At 33.3% G+C, this 20,456-nt stretch overlaps 1 protein-coding gene across 4 annotated transcripts in view; it reads left to right on the top strand.

The window, feature by feature from the left end:
- The window catches only part of LOC125051527 (inositol-trisphosphate 3-kinase B), a 70,690-nt gene that overhangs the window by 49,267 nt on the left and 967 nt on the right, over positions 1 to 20,456 (top strand). For all 4 annotated transcript variants that reach the window (XM_047651909.1, XM_047651908.1, XM_047651906.1 and 1 more), the window contains 4 exons: positions 16,212 to 16,391; positions 17,751 to 17,823; positions 18,465 to 18,592; positions 19,585 to 19,836. In XM_047651909.1, coding sequence (XP_047507865.1) covers positions 16,212 to 16,391; positions 17,751 to 17,823; positions 18,465 to 18,592; positions 19,585 to 19,836 — 633 coding nt within the window. The remainder of the gene's footprint in view (positions 1 to 16,211; positions 16,392 to 17,750; positions 17,824 to 18,464; positions 18,593 to 19,584; positions 19,837 to 20,456) is intronic.

Below are 20,456 nucleotides of genomic sequence, written 5' to 3'. Positions count from 1 at the left end.
GATGCTTTTTAGAAGTTCTGGTTATTGGGAGCCAGTAATGTCGCCTGTGGAGCGAAAATATAATGGGAATAATCTTTCGAAACTTATAAGATGCTTATTTATGAGTATTATTTATATTTTCACATTGTGTTTACGTTGTGTGTTCTTACTGAATGCAAAACAAATTAAGAAACGATGGCGCGATTCGACTGTGATTGGTCAAACAGAAAGATAGGGTCGCTAATTAAGTTTGGTGGCGGTTTTTTGTATGGATGTTCAGATATGTAAATACTTTAGATAAACGAAACACTTTGTTTGAAGCTGCGTAACAACTGGCTTTAATTGCTTAAAGCATGAGCTTATAACTAAGATAACATTAAGGGTGGGGCTGTGACGCTGGATTAACAAAAAATTGACTTACGGCCAAAACCAATATGCAATCTCAATCCAATTTTAGCTGTCATAGACTGACAATTCAATCCATTTCTAAAGAAAAGCATGCCAATATTCAATACATGGACTGAGATACCAATCTAATTATTCAACCAATCGTTCAGAGGGCGGATAAGAGATTGAAGATTGCCCTCTGTATGAAAATGAATGTTTACTCATGCCAACAACCTATCTGTCCATTTTGACAGTGCTTCGATTGGCCAAATCAATCTCGGATTGCTATCGGTGAAACTCGTATGATTTGGGTTTGGGATTGCGACCTAACTTAATATTCATTGGGAAAATTTATTCATCTTCGTCATCTTCCAGTTCTAGTGATAGTGATTTGGAAGTTTAAATGCAATTATCCGATTGGGATAGTAATTCTGAAGCTGGAAGAAGACAACGTACTTCTGTGCGAAGACATAAGAAGACAAGAATTTATTATATCCAGAGCCTGAATGACGCCGAATTCACATTTAGATTTAGGTTAACAAAAGAAGCTTTGGAGACACTTTTACACAAAGGTTTCATCTTGTCATCAACTTTTGTAAAAAAAAATTAAATATTAGCTACAACCAAAAATATTTGTTACTATAGATACTACCTACTAACTCCACTTCAAAACCTCAAGACTCCAGCAGAACATCTTTATAACGAATCTCAAATACGAAGCAGAAATGTGGTGGAAAGGACATAATATGGTGTTTGGAAAAAATCGGTTCCCCAAAATCGGTTTGTCAAAAAAGGTTTTGCTTCAAGTATCTCGTGTACAAGCCGTGATAGTGGCATGTGCAGTGTTGCACAATATTGCTATTGATATGCGATATGAACATTTTGAACTACTGCAACAAGTAGATGAACAAGCTGATGATATTGATCAAAGCGCAATTGACAACGTGGGAAATGCAAGTGTGCGAAGTAATCTTATAAGTGATTATTTTGCTTTATTACTATAATATTTTATAAATTACAACATTTTTGAGATAAATTAAATAAAAATTCAATGCTTTTATTTAAATAAAAATACAATTTTTTAATACAATACATCCTCGCTCCAGGCACAATATATATTATTTTTCTAATTTATTTAACAATATATTTTTTTCTATGGCCCATAATTCTCTTTTATGCTCTCTTTCTTCCTCTTCAAATGCCCATTGCTTTCTCTTATTTAGAAGCTCTTCCTTTCAATTGACTTTCATTTCCTTCGACAGACAACAATATCATGTCTTTGACTTTTTCCTCGATAGGGGGTAAGAGGAGTAGCAGCACTAGGGCCACCTCCTGTACGATATGTTTCAGCATGTATCAAGGCAGACTTTTTTCTTGAAGCCCTCTTTAAGCTTTAGCACTGCGAAAGTTTACCCCACTTGTGCTATTAAACAGCGCCTCCAGCGTCTTCCAGCACCGCTCTTTCTCCTGCCAGGTGACTGAGTCACTGTTTTCATTTTCTAATATATTTTTATGGTCAGCAACAAGCGAAGTTAGAAGGTCAACTTCTTCCCGGCTGAAATTGACGCTTCTTTCACGTTTTTGCGTAGACATTTTTTTAAGTTAAAGAACCAACCTCGAATCACAAAAACAACATACACAAACTACTCAGAGAAAATTTATATTTGTAATAATATGTACTAAAATACTCAATAACCTAACAAACAATAATACCATATGACAATGACAGCCCGTTTCATTACAAGTAATATTAAATGACCAACAAAAAGGTTAAGGTTCTATGTTTTTCTATAGAATTTATTTGTTCGTAACAAAAAAACAAACAAAACGTTGCATAGCTATTTGCTACTTTATCCATACATTGTGAAACAGACATTAAGTCTTACTTATTTTATTTCGTTCCAAAAACAGCAAACTTTTGGTATGCTTGAACACAACATATTGCATTGAACGAAACGCGGTCGAGAGGCAAGGATCACGCAAAAGATTGCTGTCAATCTTTTGTCAAATATACAATCGGATAGCAGAAATGTTTATTGGCATGCAGATTGGAGATCGGTCTTTAGATATGAATCAGTCCAAGATTGGTTATAATCATAGATTGATGATACATTATTAATTTTGGCCGTTATTGAAGAGTTCGTAAAGCTAAGTGACACTTATGTTATTGGACATTATCGGAAACGAGAATGTTAAATTACAATTTAAGAGTGTGGTAAAAACTAAAGGGCTCATATTGGCTTCAAGTGTGCGATAATAATATATATTATGTAACTTAACTAATGTTAGGTTACATAACTCGCGTGTCGGAGATTTATTTATTAAAGTACACCACATCACATATAATGCATTTTCTATCGTATAAGTTACAATCTATCTATTCTCAAATAGGTACATGATAATTACGGTGAGCATAGATTTTACAAAAAAATAAAAATATTAATCTAACTACATATCTAGTCTTTACTATTGATCGTCTAAAGATGGTGTTGAAAAACCAAAATCAAACTTTGGTCCTTGTCCTGTACTCCCGCTAATTCTTGACTTTCAACTGCAGCAGGTCCTCCAAGACTCTATCTATCCAGCGGTACCTAGACCGACCTACTGGTCTCCGACCACTAGGCCGAGATTTTCGCCCATGAGCTCAAGGAGCTCAGCCACCATACAATGATAAAAGAGAAAAATAATAATACAGTCAAAGGATCTCGAGTCCACCTGTGCATTCAAAACACGTTTTCATATATCCATCCTTAGGTATATACTTAGTTGCTTCAAACTTTAAAATCAATTTTCTTTTAGTTTTTATAGTTTAATTTATTTTTACTATCTCTTTGTGTATGTTATGTTTGCCTATAAGTGCTTGTCATATTAAACATTATATTTTATTGTTCTTGTTCATGTATCAGCGTGCCGAGCGTTGGCAATTTTCTATAAATAAAAATTCTTACGAAATACATTTTTATTCCCGGTTAAAAGTCAAGGTACATCTTGATTACATAACTAAATCTTATAATTTATTGTCTTTGCGGCCTCGGCCTTAGTGATATTTGTTTTTGCAATCAGCGGCTGTACGTGTTTGGTTTACAATACAATACGCTGACGTCAACGTTGCCCTATATACAGTGCAGATTTTATAAAATTTATGTAAATACGGAATATTTTTTGCTATTTATAATATGACGTTCGAAGTTTAGCGCGAAAGTAATTTGGTATTCTGTTGATATGGGCCTTGGCGTACGTTTTCAGCTTGGTATACGACACATTTTGGGTTCGTTCCTTTGGTGTTAATGCGTAGATTACAGAGAAACCAGAATTTCTTAGAATCAAAATGTGAAGGACTGTCAGAAGGGACTTTGAACTTACAGAAAGAAAATCAAAATCAGAAAGTCAAATTATGTTTACAGTTCATTATAGTATATTTATATCTCCATAGACTATAGTATACACAGGATACATGCGATATCCTATCCATACTGTTTTCCGTATAAGTTGTTATTTATAAAATTTATTACTTCAATTTAACACTACCCAAAATCAAATATGCATATAATATTTCCTAACTATATAAATATGTTATCCAAAGATAAAAATAATTTAAAAAACTGTAGATTTTTATTAAATATATTTGCGCAATTAACTTTTTATCCGCTTTTTGTGCGATCTCGGCTGGATGCGCACGAGTTGTTTTCAATGGAGACCGGCCTAATTTCCGCCTTTATTGCGTCAAACGATTTAAATGTAATTTTTTAATAAGAAATATGCCAACATAAACAGTTAAGTGTTTCTTTTTAATTATCATTTAATTTTATTTTTTTCTGGTAATTAGTCCGTGTGCGTCAATGTTGTAAGTAATACCTATAGGACCTTGTTTTGAAATGAAATGACTTTTATATCGCACTTAGCAATATATGCTATAATATTTGAGCAGTGTTGGCCTAGTGGCTTCAGCGTGAGACTCTCATCCCTGAAGTCATAGGTTCGATCCCCGGCTGTGCACCAATGGACTATATTTAAATGAGTGCATTTGACATTCCGTCGAACGGTGAAGGAAAGTATCGTGAGGAAACCGGCTTGCCTTAGACAAACTGACGCAAAAAGTCGACGTGTGTCAGGCAATGCAGATCATCTACTTCCCTATTAGAAATGATCATGAAACAGAAATCTGAGGCCCAGACCTAATGGTTAATTACACACGTAGAAAGATAACTACACTACATTGGTCCACAGTAGAGGCTCGAAACACGGCATTAGAGTTGACAATAACCGTCAAATTAGTCTATTGTCTGTGAATAAAACAAATTATTTAAAAATGGAATGGGTTAAAGTACATAGTTGGTTCAATGTTGCCATTCTCAAGTATAATAATTGCTTAATAATATCATTGATCAGAAAAATGATAAAATCCAGTGATTTACCTTAATCGTATATTTAGCCTACATTTAGCGTGTCACTGTCATCGCATATAGAAAATGTAGTCAAGATTATTTAAATTGAGCTGTTAACCTGCATTGACATTACCATGTTTATAAACTTAATTTGCTAATCCAGCTATTGAAAGAGGTTTTATATAGAGGTTTTGACTAAGGTTTTAAATTAGCAAAGGACTTAATAATTTAAGATTTATAGTTGCGAAATTTTAGATTCATTCGATCCAAAGATAATTTATTTTTCAATGAATTACATTCACTTAGTGAAAAAATTTAGGGTAGTGTACATTGTGTTATCAAATTATTAGAAAATAAGCTATATAAAATAAAAATATTGTTTTTTTAGCAAAATCAATGTAATTTCGTGTAAATTTAATTCGCTAAAGAAACAAAAATAAGAATATGTATAATATTTTTACAAAATTACTGGTGGGCAGTTTTCGATTCTTGTTTATTATTATATAAGAAATAGAATTGAAATCATTTAACTTAAAACTCTGTTTTTTAATAATTATTTATTAAAATAGTGAATGAAGTCTCCAATACGCATTGGGCTAGCGTGGGGACTACAGACCATTCCCTCTCGCCTAAGAGCCGATTTACATTATCTTAGTGTTTAGGAGAGTGCTTTAGTACAACTTGAAAGGCAAGTTCTTTAGCGTAGCGTTTACTAAAGCAAGTAGCGTTTACATGTTTCAACTAAAGTACTATCCTAAAGCACTCTCCTAAACACTAAGATAATGTAAATCGGCCTTAAGAGAGGAGGCCTATGGCCATTAGTGGGACACATACAACGTGTAATTGAGTACGCCGAAAATCTCGAAGTTTATTAAAATTAAACTGAAAAGATTTTTACTGATCAAAAGAATTTGCCACGGACCCCAGATGGTATAGTTACGCCACTGCCTGGACAGGCCTGCCCTCCAATACGCCACATCTCACTTAACATCAGGTGGAATCTACGTCTCCAGTTCTGTATAAAAAAAGTGATCATCATAATAATAAACAGGTTTTCATACGACTCAAAAGTTTATGAGCGACCTCATCACTAATCACAGCATTATCACATTCTCAACATTCCTAATAATATTATTATTACTATTCTCATTTACTGCAATATTGCTTTTATTAATTCCAAGTTACCAGTGCCATATTTTCTACGGTATCACACCGTTTAGCAATAAATAAACTTTAAATTTAGCTTTATTACCAGTAATACGTTTTATTTTAATAGCCGGATAATATCTTGATTGAATTATGTATTTCTTTCATCGACCAATATAATTGGATAAAAGCTATCTGTGTTCAAAATCTAGATATCGGTTCATCAATCTAAACTGGTTCTGTGTAAGGCACCGCAGTACACTTAATGATAAATTATTTTATCTTGTATATAAATTGTATTCTGGGTGGATTTTTGTATGGCGTACTCTAAATAAAGTTTAAATTTTATTGTCTCACACTCCTTGACTCTATCAATTGCTGTCATGTATGTTATTTTTGAAGTGAAACTTCTTTAGAATCGTTGTGATTTGAAACCGGATGCAACGGAAAAAGCGACAGTAAAAAGAGACAGACACATAAATTAATTGGATTTGGCGTGGAAGAGAGTGAGATAGGAGGCATTATACGGTGTATAAACTTTAAATTAGTGTGTATTTGAACATTTTCTGAAATAAAAAAACAGATTTCATGAAAATTAAATAAGTAAGTCAAGTAAGCAGTTTAATTATAAAATTAGATTATTTATCAATTTTATTTACAAATCATTAGTTATAGAAACTTTTTGAAGTGAAAACTTCGTACTACACTTAATTAAAAGTTTATACACTGTATAATGCTTCCTATCTCATTTTCTCCCACGTTGGATCTTGTGAATTTATTTCAAACTTTTATTATTTTAGTTTTTACCAAATTAAAGATTGATATTAAAGTTATAAATAAAAATTTAACATTAAAATATATATTTTTTTAAAGAAAAGATCCTACATTTAGATAGAGAAATCTAATTTACATATTTTAATTATAAAAACTTTGTTTTTGAAGATTTCACTTCTACCACGTGTGAATTGGACACATGATTTTTTTTTCGATTGGAACCAGTTCGAATCCCTTGTGTGGCAATGTTTTGAGGTCTTTTTCCATTACATTCTCTTTGATTATACCAACGTAATCTTTCAACTGTTGAATAGTTAATTCTTCAAGTATTGAATCCAATGACTAAGAGATTTAACGGTACGCTGATAGGTAAGTAACATTCTACAGCGATACGATTTTTTTTATTTGTATAAAATTTCGATATTGTTCCCTCAATAACATTGCTGATGTCCTTACGACTGTCGATAACGCTATTGAGATTTACAGAATACCAGTTCTGGTGTTATTTGAAATGCATTTAAAGCATATACGTAAGTAACAAGAACTAGATAATTTCCTGGTAAGGAAATATAGGTTTTTTAATCGCTAAGTAAAAACAAGGTGCAAATCGTAGAGGAAGTTCCGGAGGAAATATTGAAAATCGTTTAAGTTAACCTTCGATCCTTTAATTTCAATTCACGTCATGAATATAGAATTAAAGACTTTGATTTATCTTAAGGTTAAAATTGCATGTAACTTCTAAAATCTCAATGTAGACATTTATATTAACTTTACTAAGACATAGTCCGTGGGTAGGCTTTTATTAATAGGCATAGGTGCCTGACATTTGCCGGTTTCCACACGATGTGTTACTTCACCGTACAACTGTATGCGCCAAAAAAAAAATTCTATTGGTTTCCAGCCGTGATTCAACCGCACACTCACATCAGGCCAACATTGCTGCGGGGTGGATACCTAAGCAAACTGTGCTTCGTTAACGGGAGTCTCGGCGCATATTTGTATGATGCGTAACATTCAATTTAAATTTCAAATGAAAAATAAATATAAGCAACATTAGGGATGGTTATCTTAGAATTGTCAACGAATTAAGATATGCCGATTTTAATAACTCTATAATTGACATAGCATATGGTAAAGATCACTTATGGTTGATGATTCGTAACCTAAATATACAAACCCCATTTAAAAAAAAATATTATTATTATTATTTATAGAGGAGGCAGGAAGCAATCTCAATGCCATAGGGATCGCGAGTGCGTTGCCGGCCTTTTTTTGTTGTTAGTTAGGAACATCGTTGAATCTTGGCACGTAAAGATAACCTAATTTAGCAAAATGACGGGCTTGTTAGAAGAGTTATTGATTAGATAGGGTTCTGGTCTCAACACCGCCTTTTGCACTAAAAATTCTAAAGAAATGGCCGTGATCTGGCGAACTATCCATAACGTTTTGATTTATAAATAAATAAAAAATTGTATTAGATAAAAATGGGGTTTTCCGTTGATTCAAGTTTTACAACACCTACCTAAAGTTCCTACATTTAGTACCAATTAAATTAATTCTCTTCAGAGAATTCTAGAAGTGTTTGCGGTCAGATACTTGGCAATGACCATTAATTTCAATTATGTTCCTTGACTCATTGCAGACACCAGTTATAAAAAATCTACACATTGAGGCAATCATTTATATTCTCAGAATATTTATTTTATTCGATTCGAAATAATATCAATTAATAAATTTCAAGGCCCCAGATTTCTGTATCTTTTCCATCATCATTTGTCAATCTATTCGGCAAGTAGGTGATCAGCCTCCTGTGCTTGACACACGCCATCGACTTTTTGGGTTTGACAAGCCGGTTTCCTTATGATGTTTTCCTTCACCGTTCGAGCGAAATGCGCACATAGAAAGAATGTCTATAGGTGTTCTAGCGGGGATCGAACCGACGACCCCAGCAATGAGTCACACAAGTTCAAGTGTATGTAGTATTGTAATATTTATTAAGCAGGTACGTAAATATTACGTTAATGACAAAATGTTGAAATATTTAATGACTTTTGTGCGTAAACGTTATCACGACATACGAACGATGTTTACTTTATATGAACGCTCGACTTTTTGTATGACGTCTTTAAAATTTTAATACCAAATGAATGAAATCTTCGTATATTTATAATATGTAATATATAAAAATACATATTATACAATTTTCCATTTAATAATTTATAATTAATAAATGGAAAATTAAAACAAATTTAAAAAGTTTGCTGTTTTAACCCTGGCAGAACTTCCTTGCTGTATTGCGATACATATTTGTTGAGCGAGGAAAGCACCAGCTCTAGGGCCACCGGTACTAACCAGGCCCCAACTTAAATCTTTACATAGCGCCTGTGCACTTGAACTCAAATAGTATATATTTGTACAAGTTAATTTGGTGAAGTTGAAACAACAATGTTCAAAGATCTTATGATGAGTCAGAAACACAATGCTTGCTTTGCGATCTCATTTTTCATACACTTAGCACTCTGGCGAATGTTTTTCTACCAACTTCAAAACTTAACTTTAACTAATTTATAGTAAGTTCTCGGTGACATACTATAGGCCGAAAATCTGCTTTGAAATATGTGATTTCCTTCGAAATCATACGTTTAAACTTACCCTATTATGAAATTGTACTATGATTTTTTTGAATCAAAGAATTCTGATTTTCTATTAGAAAATTTTTACTTTCGATATTTCTAAGTATTACAAATTCGGATATAATGAATCAACACATCCTGGTCTAAGCAAGTTACATCACGTGTCTCACCATACTAAGAATTACTATTATAAAATAAATTTAGGTCTAAAAAGTATTTTTATACAAAACCTTCTAATATATAAAATTCTTGCGTCACAATGTTCATTCCCATACTGCTCCGAAACGGCTCGACCGATTCTTATGAGATTTTTCAAACCCCCCAACGGATAAGGGGCGTGCACTGTGCACCCCAAAAAAATTTATTTTCGTTTTTATTTTTTTAAGATACAGCATACAAAAATACATACAACCCCTAATTTTCACCCCTCTACGATCAACCCCTATTTTTTATTATTGTAGTTATTGTTATTGGACTAAAAAAAATCCTAGAAATAATATACATGGCAAAACAAACGTTTGCCGGGTCAGCTAGTATACTGTATAATATAAAATATTTTCTAAGAAGCCACAGATTTCAAAGTCAGAATGTTAGTCGCAGTTCTGAATAATTCAACATTCAGCACTGAGTAGATTAAAGGTATGTAGAATGCTCCGGTACTAGATTCCACCTCGCTTGTCACCTGAAATCAATCAACGCTTTATTTTCCATGCACTGTCAACGCAACGGCCATTTTCCGTACACATTTAATGATTTGATCAGTACCATTGAAATTTTCCCTCATGATATTAAAACATATTACCGCCCATTTTATTAATAAATTGTCATTACACTATCACGCTCTAATACAAACCCTGATAATTGCCTCATCTAATTTTGTGCATACATTGTATAGTAATATATAAAAACATGTGTGTGTACTTACGTACATGTGTTAGAAGTTATACTTCTTTGGCGTAACAAGATAAAAATCTTTTTAAAATTTTTATCTTTCGCCTTATTTACGTTTGTAGAAAAAACTACTCTAATAATAGAAAAAAGGTATTTAATATGGAACGTTTTATTATCTAGTTAAATAAGGTTTATTTAAATATGACAAAAAAAATATTTCTGCATAATAAAAGAAATGGAATTTTTTTATTTTAAAATGTTGACTATACTAGCTTCAGGGTGTGGGTTTTTTGTGACGGTGTGCACGCGCAACGTAAAAATTTACTCTCATCATTATTCCCTAACGCGCCAAAAAAAGTATAAGTTCAATAAAGGCATTTTTCTTTGTCCAAATCCGGAATTTGAACTAACCAATACCAATACACAACAGACGAAATATTTGTGAAGATCTGCTGGCGCCATCTAAGTAACGAATAAAAATACAGTTAACGACGTCAAGATGACGCACAAGTAATTAATATAATTATTAAGCACGAACATTGTTTTTTAATTACCCTCATTATGATTAACATTTTAAACTTTGATAATGATAGTAGTTAAAAAATATATATTACTAGTTAATGGAAACAGGATTTACTCCGTAATTTCGAGCGTCGCAATCTTGGAGTACCAAACCCCAACATAGAAGTTGGGATCACAATCGGTATCGGCAGAAGTTTTGATATTGTAACATACCGGATACCTTTTTACTTATTTTGATAAGCAAAGTTATTTATAATTGTTGTTAAAGTTATGGTCTAAATGAGCAGTGTTGGCTTCAGCGTGCGACTCTCATACCTGAGGTCGTAGGTTCGATCCCCGGATGTGCACCAATGGACTTTCTATCTATGTGCGCATTTAACATTTGCTCGAACGGTGAAGGAAAACATCGTGAGGAAACCGACATGTCTTAGACCTAAAAAGTCGACGGCGTGTGTCTGGCACTGGGGGCTGATCACCTACGTGCCTATAAGATTTAAAAATGATCATGAAACAGATTCAGAAATCTGAGGCCAAGACCTAAAGAAGTTGTAGCGCCACTGATTAGTTGTTTTATGTCCTAAATACTCTCCCACGTTCCCACCTTAAAGGGAAGCATTATACGGCAATGATCTATAACTTCTAGGTAGGTGATTAAAGAGTTTGATAGCTAAGGCGTAACAATTTTTTGAATACAGGTGCAACATACAGCCGCACAGCATCTCTACTCATAAATTACAATCATATGTGTCATAAATTAAATGAGACGCTATAAAAGCAAGACTGCTTTGACAAACTCTCAAACTCAGGCAAATTATAATGTGACATGACTGTTTAAAATTTAATATGGTTACATGACGGTTCGCGCTCCTATTTTGGCTTGCTTTTGCTGATAGCTTATAATTTGTTCTTTATTTCTTCATTGAATTAATTCTAGGTTATGTAAAGAAATCATCAAGAATCAAGAAATTCATGGGTGATCCAGGGATCAATTGCTTGCGAGACCTGTTCTCTCATTCTTGTTTGCCTCCTTTATATAATTAATCATGGTGTCGAAACTCTAGGCACAGACTGTGCCTTGTTAACATATCCTGTAGGCTGTTTTGTCATCTGTGTCTGTTGATCCAGTTCGTGCCTGGACATAAGTGTAATTGTTGCTTCTGACATGGAGTGGCGAAGAGTTTTTTGATAGTTCTTTTCGGCATACCCTTGGTTTGAGAACTAGCAGTAAGAGAATTATTATTCTTTGACGTTCATGTATTTACAAAAAAAAATATTGAAATATTGAAAATAACGTGAAACCTTACGTATTGATTCAAGTGAAAAAGACTTTCATTAATTTAAATAAAAGTCTATTTTTGACACGAGAAACAAATATCATAGTAACCGGTTGCTAATCAATTAGCGGCCTTCACACGTGCAGTTCGGAATGGCATTTCTGGAACTGCGCACCAATCTGCAGATAAATCTGTGCAGACTAGACCGCGTGCTGATCTGTGCTTCTACATTACGCTTCAATTGTAATAACAGTTTGAACTGCGGTTCAAGCTGTCTAATTCGCTTTCCTGCAGATAAAACTGTACGTATAAATGCTTTTTGAGAGTTTAGATCGCAGTATGGAATGGCGCGTGGAATGTCGACCAGTTTTAAAAGTTTTCTTTCAGTTTTAACCGGTACAGTAGAAATGGATACACGTCTAGTGATCGCGTTAGCTGGTTTTGTGGTTGGTTTTAATAATCTAAAAAGGAGACGTGTATGGGTTAAGAAATATAGACGAAAATTTGGATTGAACATTTACCCATGTTAAAAGAAATACGAGAAAACTATCCAGAAGATTTTAAAAATTACTTAAGGATGGACGGCGATAATTTTGATTGCTTATTGGAACTTATCCGTCACAGAATTACTAAGCAAGATACAGTTATGAGAAAATGCATAACACCAGAAGTGCATAACACCACCACCACATCTTTCCGCAACATTAAGATATCTGGCAACTGGACGTTCATTTGAAGATTTAAATTACGGTTTGTATAAGCCGACTTATTTTTAACTTGCCATAAACATGGATGTTGCCGATATATATCCTTATAAAACCTGTCACTGCTTCCACGCTCCAAACTGCCATTTTGAAATAATTGTCACCCACACGAGGTACCCGCATAAAACTGTACAAACGTTCGTACACACCAATGTGCCGCATCGAACTGTCAAACCACCACGCGCTTGTCGCGTCTACACGGACGGATTGGACGGCAGATCAGAATGGCGCGGGCAGTTTCCTACGGTTCGAACTGTACGTGTGAAGGCCGCTATTGAATCACCATAAATCGATGGATGTCAGTTGCGGCCGCGTTTAGCTAGGACAAATTTTTTACATAGAAAACGCATTAAGATAATATCTTACATATTAGTATTAGATGCCTAGATTTTTTACTTTTTCTGATTGATTTACGATTAAACAGTGCTCGAAGCAAATTCACATATTTGCTTCGAGCACTGTTTAATCGTATTTGTAGATTATGAAATAAATTTGTTAATTATTTATATAGTAGACATACTCGTTTCTCGTGTTAAGATGCGTAAGATCCCAATTTCGATGGATATTGAAAGTACCATATTTAAATAGCATACAAAAACGTTGGAATCGATATCAATATTAGTATTGGAAGTCGACACACGCGCTGCTTTAATAGCATCGCGTATTGCGTTGTTTATTCTTCTTATATTTATTTTATTAAGTGTAATGGCTGTATAATCACGCAAAAAATTATTTCAAGTATATTTGATTGTTGGATTAAAGTATATTTAGCGGTATTTTACATTTTATTTATTTAAAAAATTCCAGCAACGGCAAACAAAAAATTATAAATTTAAATCTTAATTTATTTAATTACGCACTATATTATACGATTTTTTTATTAAATTACTTTAACATACGTTAACATCTAAAAAACTACATCCCACAAACATACATGTATGTGTAATATAAAGAATATATATATATTTTTTTTCTAAATCATTCGTTATTCACGTGATGCCAGTCTCGGTAACAAGATTAAATTGATTGGAATAAGATTTATTGAACCAAGTTCAGGGAGCAATGTCAACGGACTAAATAAAACTAGTTAATATTTAGGTCACTGGTTCAATTCAATATTGAAAAGTAATTACAAACTATATACACACTCGAACCTAATTCGCTGTTTTGCTGATGATTTTTTTTCTACTTTACCAAAAATTATGTAATATATTAACTTTATTGTATTCTTATTTTATCTTGTATATAATTTAATTGTATATTTATATATTTTTTTTAACACTTTTACTTCGATTGGCATACATTTTAGATGGAAGATTTTGCATAATATGCCGTAGATTTAGTACTATGTATGATGTGGTAAACTATAATCTAATATATAAAATTCTCGTGTCACAATGTACGTTCCCAGACTCCTCCGAAACGGCTCGACCCATTATGAAATCTTTTATGCATATTCAGTAAGTCTGAGAATCGGACAACATCTATTTCATCCCCCAAATGTTAAGGGTGGTTCACCCCTAAATTTGAATTTTTAATTTTTAGACAAAACTTTTTGTTTTTATTTTCTTATTATACAACATACAAAAATACATATAAAACCCTTAATTGTCACCCCTCTACGATCAACCCCTATTTTTATTATAGTAGATAGTTTTTTATTGAAATTAAAAAATGTTTCCTAGAAATAATACACATGGCAAAACGACGTTTGCCGGGTCAGCTAGTGAATCAATAAAAAATAAATACACATTGCCTTACTTGCTTGATTTAATGCCCTATAACGCCTAGGCAGAGGGCCTCTACAGGCCTCTATCGTGTTCGGTCTTGAGCCTCGTATTTCACCTCCAAGTCCTTCCGGCTCTTTGCATCAACACTTATGACGCCAGGTTTGCTTGTGACGGCCACGCTGCCGCTTTCGTTAAGGGTTCCAATCAAGGGTTGGAATCTCTTCCGAGTGTATGGCCTATCTGTTTCCACAAGTGATACATTAATTAAAATAAAAAACTTACATACGTAATATACATTCATACATCGGATAATTAATATTTTTACCTGGTTAAATACACAACAGACGAAAGGCGAGCTTCTTAACACTGAGGTCGTGAGTTCAAAGCCTGGCTGTGCACCAATCACAGAAGGATAATCTTTCTATAAGCGCAATACACTTCTTTATATGTGAAGGAAAACATCGGGAGAACGATACCGGTTTCTTAGGTAGTGCCGCTGGATTAAAATTAAAATTAATGTTACAAGACAGTTCATTAAAAAAGTTTCAAAGTAAATTTAAAGGACACCACATCACGCACCACGTTTAAAAAAAATCAGGACATTGTGTTTTAGTTCCTTAATATTCGAAAGGTGCCAATACCAAGGAGGGTATTATCTATCAATAAAATGTATTATTAATGAAGATATGCCATTTCTACTGTAACTTGTCAGTGTGGTCCGATCACGCGTACTGTGAAAACGTATCGTTTTAATCATTAATTATAGATCAATAAATTAAGCTAGGGCCTATTTAATTCAACAACAGTTATATTTGAAATATGACATCAAAATAAACCCAATTATTTAGTAATATTCCCAAAACGACTGACGATCGAAATTCAAATACGTGTAAATTCCAGTGTTCGCAAAACTTGACGTCATAGCGCCATACTGACTCAATTTTATCCATTTATATTAGCGAGGTTGCGGTTTCACGTTACACTTGATGGTGCGACAGGCTTTAGACAATACTTGACAGTCAGTGCTCAGTGATAGTTAACATGTTGGCGGGAAATATTTGTGTTAATATCTCGGAATTTATGGATGTGGTGTATTGTGCTTATGTTCTGCATTCTAAGGTTGGTGATCTAACGTAATCATTATGTTTATATAGACTTCTTTTAAGATTTTAAAAATCGAACAAAATTCGCTTTAGTTAATTCCATGTCAACTGTCCAAAAATTTATTTGAGGTGAAATTAACCACCTCGTTTGTGGAACTCGATGGATTATAAGCTTAAGTTGCAATGTGTCAAACGAAATGGAATTTAATTGTAATTTTATTTTTCGGTATTTTTCCAATTCCATATGTATTAACCTTGTCGTGTTATTTACGTCATTTGTTTTTGCAATTTTTCTAACGCGTAAGGTGTCTTTGACTTTGTAGATGCATTCCAATTATTAATTATTACTACAATTCTCACTGCTTCACTGTTTATTGAATTGTTTATGAGTATTAATTACTTATCATTAGTCACTATTAAATGTAGTTACGATACTACTTCTGCAAATATTAAAATGTTATGTATAATCTTAATGTACGCAGTAGATGTATGGTTAATAAGGATAAAAACATCGATTTATACACAGAATATAATAAACCTCAAATTGAACCATATTAAAACAATAAATAATAAACAACTCTGAAATCTATAGCAAATACTAACAGAGAATATATGTTTTCCAGCAATCAGAGAGATGGCGGAAGCTTCGCAACATAGTGCAATGGACTCCGTTCTTTCAAACGTACAAGAAGCAACGGTATCCTTGGATACAATTAGCTGGTCATCAGGGAAACTTCAAGGCGGGCCCTGACCAAGGCACGATACTTAAGAAACTCAGCCCACAAGAAGAACGGTGCTTTAAGGTGAGAAATATCGATTCCGTAGAATTGCCACCTTTCGTCTCTTTCTGTCAGTGTGATGAAAAGAGACAGATGAGTACATTAGTTAATTGTCAATTTAGACTAATTTTTAATTAATTAATAGCTGATTTGACTATCACACGTGGTCAGTTAAGTTACTTTTACTTGATGATCATTCGTACGTACATAGGAATTATTTATCATTAGAAATCTTAGAGGAAAAAGACATTTCTGATGTTCAAAAGTTCTTGAATAATCCCAACTAGTCACACAAAAGTAAGATTTTATGAATGGTGACGATATGAATCACCAGTGATAATTAAATTGCTATGAAGTCACAAGAAGCACGTCAGGAAAATGATATAATACTAATGACGTTATGAAAGTGAAGACACACCCTTTATATTTCCTTGTTACAATTCGATTGCGTACGCTTTGGGAAAATCGGTGCGCAGTTCACAATTATTCAATATTTACCGTGAGGTCTATAAGTTCAATGGTTAATACCATATTTAAAAAATAATAATTAAAAGTGAAAGTTATCGGCCATGCTTTTTCATCAAATTAAGGTTTTAGTCATTTTTTGTTATTGAATTTTTGTTTTTGCCTTTTTCGAAACAACAAAAGTACGTACAAGGGCAAAATTATCAGCTGTACAATAGTTATATGAAAATAATTTACTGTAATTTCCATAATTGCTACTATATCGTGAGATACCGTGTTATGTTTATATGTAACGTTATGTCATCGTGATGATGCAAATAGTTTCGCGTAGTTCATTACGTCAATCTATTACACTTATTCCAATCCTTATCCAAATTCCTTGTTTCCCGGTAAATTTATTGGTTGGTTATCCGGCCTCAGCAGTAACTATTGTTACGTTTGTGTTTGAAACTAAATACATAATAGAACTTTTAATATTAGGATCCCACTTTAAATAGAATAAAAAATGTATTTAGACTGTAATATTACTCGTATTTTTAACTGTTAAAGAAGTTTACATGTCATGTAATATGCGTAAATAAACCACGATCCAGAATATGATGACAAGGCAAATAGAAAGTCCAATAAAATCGTAGTAAAGGATTTTATGTTCGATCGTAAAAATAGCTTTTGTTTCATAGTAACATTATTATAAATGACGAAACAATTTTAATTGTCGTTTATCACATGACTTTCGAACTGGATTTTCGTTATTTCACAGATTGACGTCAATAAACTATCGTACTTTACGTCATTATTTTTAGTACAATTTTGAGTTCAATGTTCAAAGGTCAGTGACCGAAGTTATCCATTCTATTTTTAAATTCATACTTATATTTTTAGTTTCGAAATACCAATTTAACCTATTGTATTTTACAGTTGCTGATGAAAGACATTCTTCGACCATACGTACCTGAATATAAGGGCCAAGTCACCTGTGATGATGGAGAACGTATCCTTTTCTTAATAAATTAAAATATGTATTTAAAGATATATATTCAACTATACTGTAAATTCATTTCATTCATTCATCAATCTCCTAAGGAAAATAAATCTTGGTTAATCTAAAATTAGATCACTTGCTTAATATTACCTACAATTTGAATAAAACGTCTTGTGTTTAATTAATTGATTATGTCAACGTCAAGTTTAGTACATCATCTTGATGGTTGGAGGTCTTCCACAGTCCGTTTCACAAGTCATTTTCTTTTGCGAACTAGCGAACTGTGGAATCGACTCCCGGGGGGGGGGGGGGGGGTCTTCCCTCAGAGATACGACCTCCAAATGTTTAAAAAGCGAGTCTACTCCTCCCTCAAAGGCTGGCAACGCACCCACCAAAAATGGGTGTCTATGGGCTGCGTAGACTGCCCTTTTTGGTCGTCCCGCAAGCTTGTTTGCCCCCTATTATATATTTAAAAAAAAGTAAATGAAGTAATAAATTCGCGTATATTTCTGAACACATTTTTAGTTAAATAAACCTTCTCGTTTAGAGCAAAGAACGGTAGTTAACTACAAAAATGCTTGAAAATAGTTCTAAAACACTTTTAAATAATATTGATTTATGATGTACTTTCCTTAAACACAATATAACAGTATACTTACAACTGCAAGACTTGCTAAGTGACTTCGACTGCCCCTGTGTCATGGACTGCAAAATTGGCGTAAGGACATACTTAGAAGAGGAGCTAGCCAAAGCAAAAGAAAAGACAAAATTAAGAAAAGTAGGTATATTTTTGTAATGTTAACAATGTACCACCGAGATTTAAATGACAAACGCATAATACCAACGTAAACACAAAAAATTCTAATAACAACCCATGATTTACTCCTCAGGGGTGTATAGAGCAAAGCTAGGCTCACAATAAGTTTTTATCACGATCACAAACTTATACGTATACTAACGGACCCGACAGACGTTATCCTGCTTGATATTTCAAGCGATTAGGATATTAAACAAAGTATTAAGGTATCGATTGCAGCGCCATTTGCCTGGGTGATTTGTGAATCTAAGCCATTTAGGTCTCTATCCAAACGCATAAAAAAATCATTAAATCGTTCCAGCCGTTTAAGAGAAGTTCAATGACATACACAAGTGCATTAGAATTATATATTATATATGTAAGCTATCCTAAGTTAGATCAAACTGCACGCGGTGTGCAAATTTGATTGAAATCGGTTAAGTAGTTTCGGAGTCCATAGCGGACAAACAACGTGACGTAATTTATATCATAAATAAATAAAATTATACAGCTAAATAATTGATTAGATGGTTTGGTTAGACGCGCCCTCACGCTGGCTACACGTGAATTAGAAACTTATTTGGATTGAAAAGTCTATCCAGTAAGGCTTTACGACAAAACCATAGGGTGCCTGCAATGAGAAATGTTACAATAACAAAAAAATATAAAGAGTTTCCGTTGTGTGTCTATATGTATAGTTACGCAAAAATAATGAATGACAGAATGGTTTTTCTTAAAAAAGTTTGTGGCTAAATATATCTTTGTACTCACTGTAACCTCTTTATCGCAATTAGTATAATATCATTAGTTTCAAGAGGGTCACATACGTCAATTCTATCATTACACTTTATAGCCATATATAGCTTTATTTATTTAATTTTATATGAAAAGATTGAGCTGCTACTTCATATGAATAGTGCTATTTTTGCAAGACAAAAAGACGATTAAATCTAATTAGTTTTAAATAATTTCAGGATATGTATGAGAAGATGATCCAAATAGATCCAGCCGCGCCTACAGATGAGGAACATAGAAGCAAAGGTGTAACCAAACCGAGGTATATGATATGGAGGGAAACTATCAGTTCAACATCAACACTGGGATTTAGAATAGATGGTGTGAAAAAAGCTGATGGCACAAGTACCAAGGACTTCAAAACTACGAAGACGAGAGAACAGATATTGGAAGCGTTCAAGGACTTTACAGGCAGTTCTAGGAGTGCTGTGGTATGTGTCAAATATTTTCATTTATGTATTACAAATTCGTAATTCTGAATATCCTACTAATATTGCAAACGCGAAAGTTTGTAAGTATGGATGGATGTTTGTTACGCTTTCACGTAAAAACTACTGAATGTATTGTAATGAAACTTTACAATACTATAGCTTATACATCAGAATAACATATAGGCTACGATTTATAACGATATTGTGTAAATGGTCCAAAATATCAAGTAAGTAGCATAAAATCTACCATTTGCGAGCTGTTCTGGCGTGCGCTGCCAAAACCGCTAGAGTTACGCATATGTAATGTATGATGGAAATATTTATCTTAAATAGTTTATATCTTCAGTAGTTTTTTAAGTAAGCTACTCAAAATGCTAACCCTGCGCAGACGAAGTCGCGGGCATGAGTTTGTAATAATAAAAACCTTTATTTATCAGCATCTTATTATACTCTTAGATTCGGCTCCTATCCGGGAGAAGGCCTCCTTCAACTTTTACATATTTTGGTGTTTATTTTAATTCTGAATATAAAAATACTTAATTCTAAAAGTCTCTCTGAGCGGATTTCAATTGTCTTTTATCGTAGTAAATTTAAAACTAATTAGATAAATTCTCTTTTTA

The sequence above is a fragment of the Pieris napi genome, chromosome 8 (assembly GCF_905475465.1).
Source record: "Pieris napi chromosome 8, ilPieNapi1.2, whole genome shotgun sequence".
Lineage (NCBI taxonomy): Eukaryota > Metazoa > Arthropoda > Insecta > Lepidoptera > Pieridae > Pieris > Pieris napi.
This window is presented reverse-complemented; position numbering and strand designations above follow the sequence as displayed.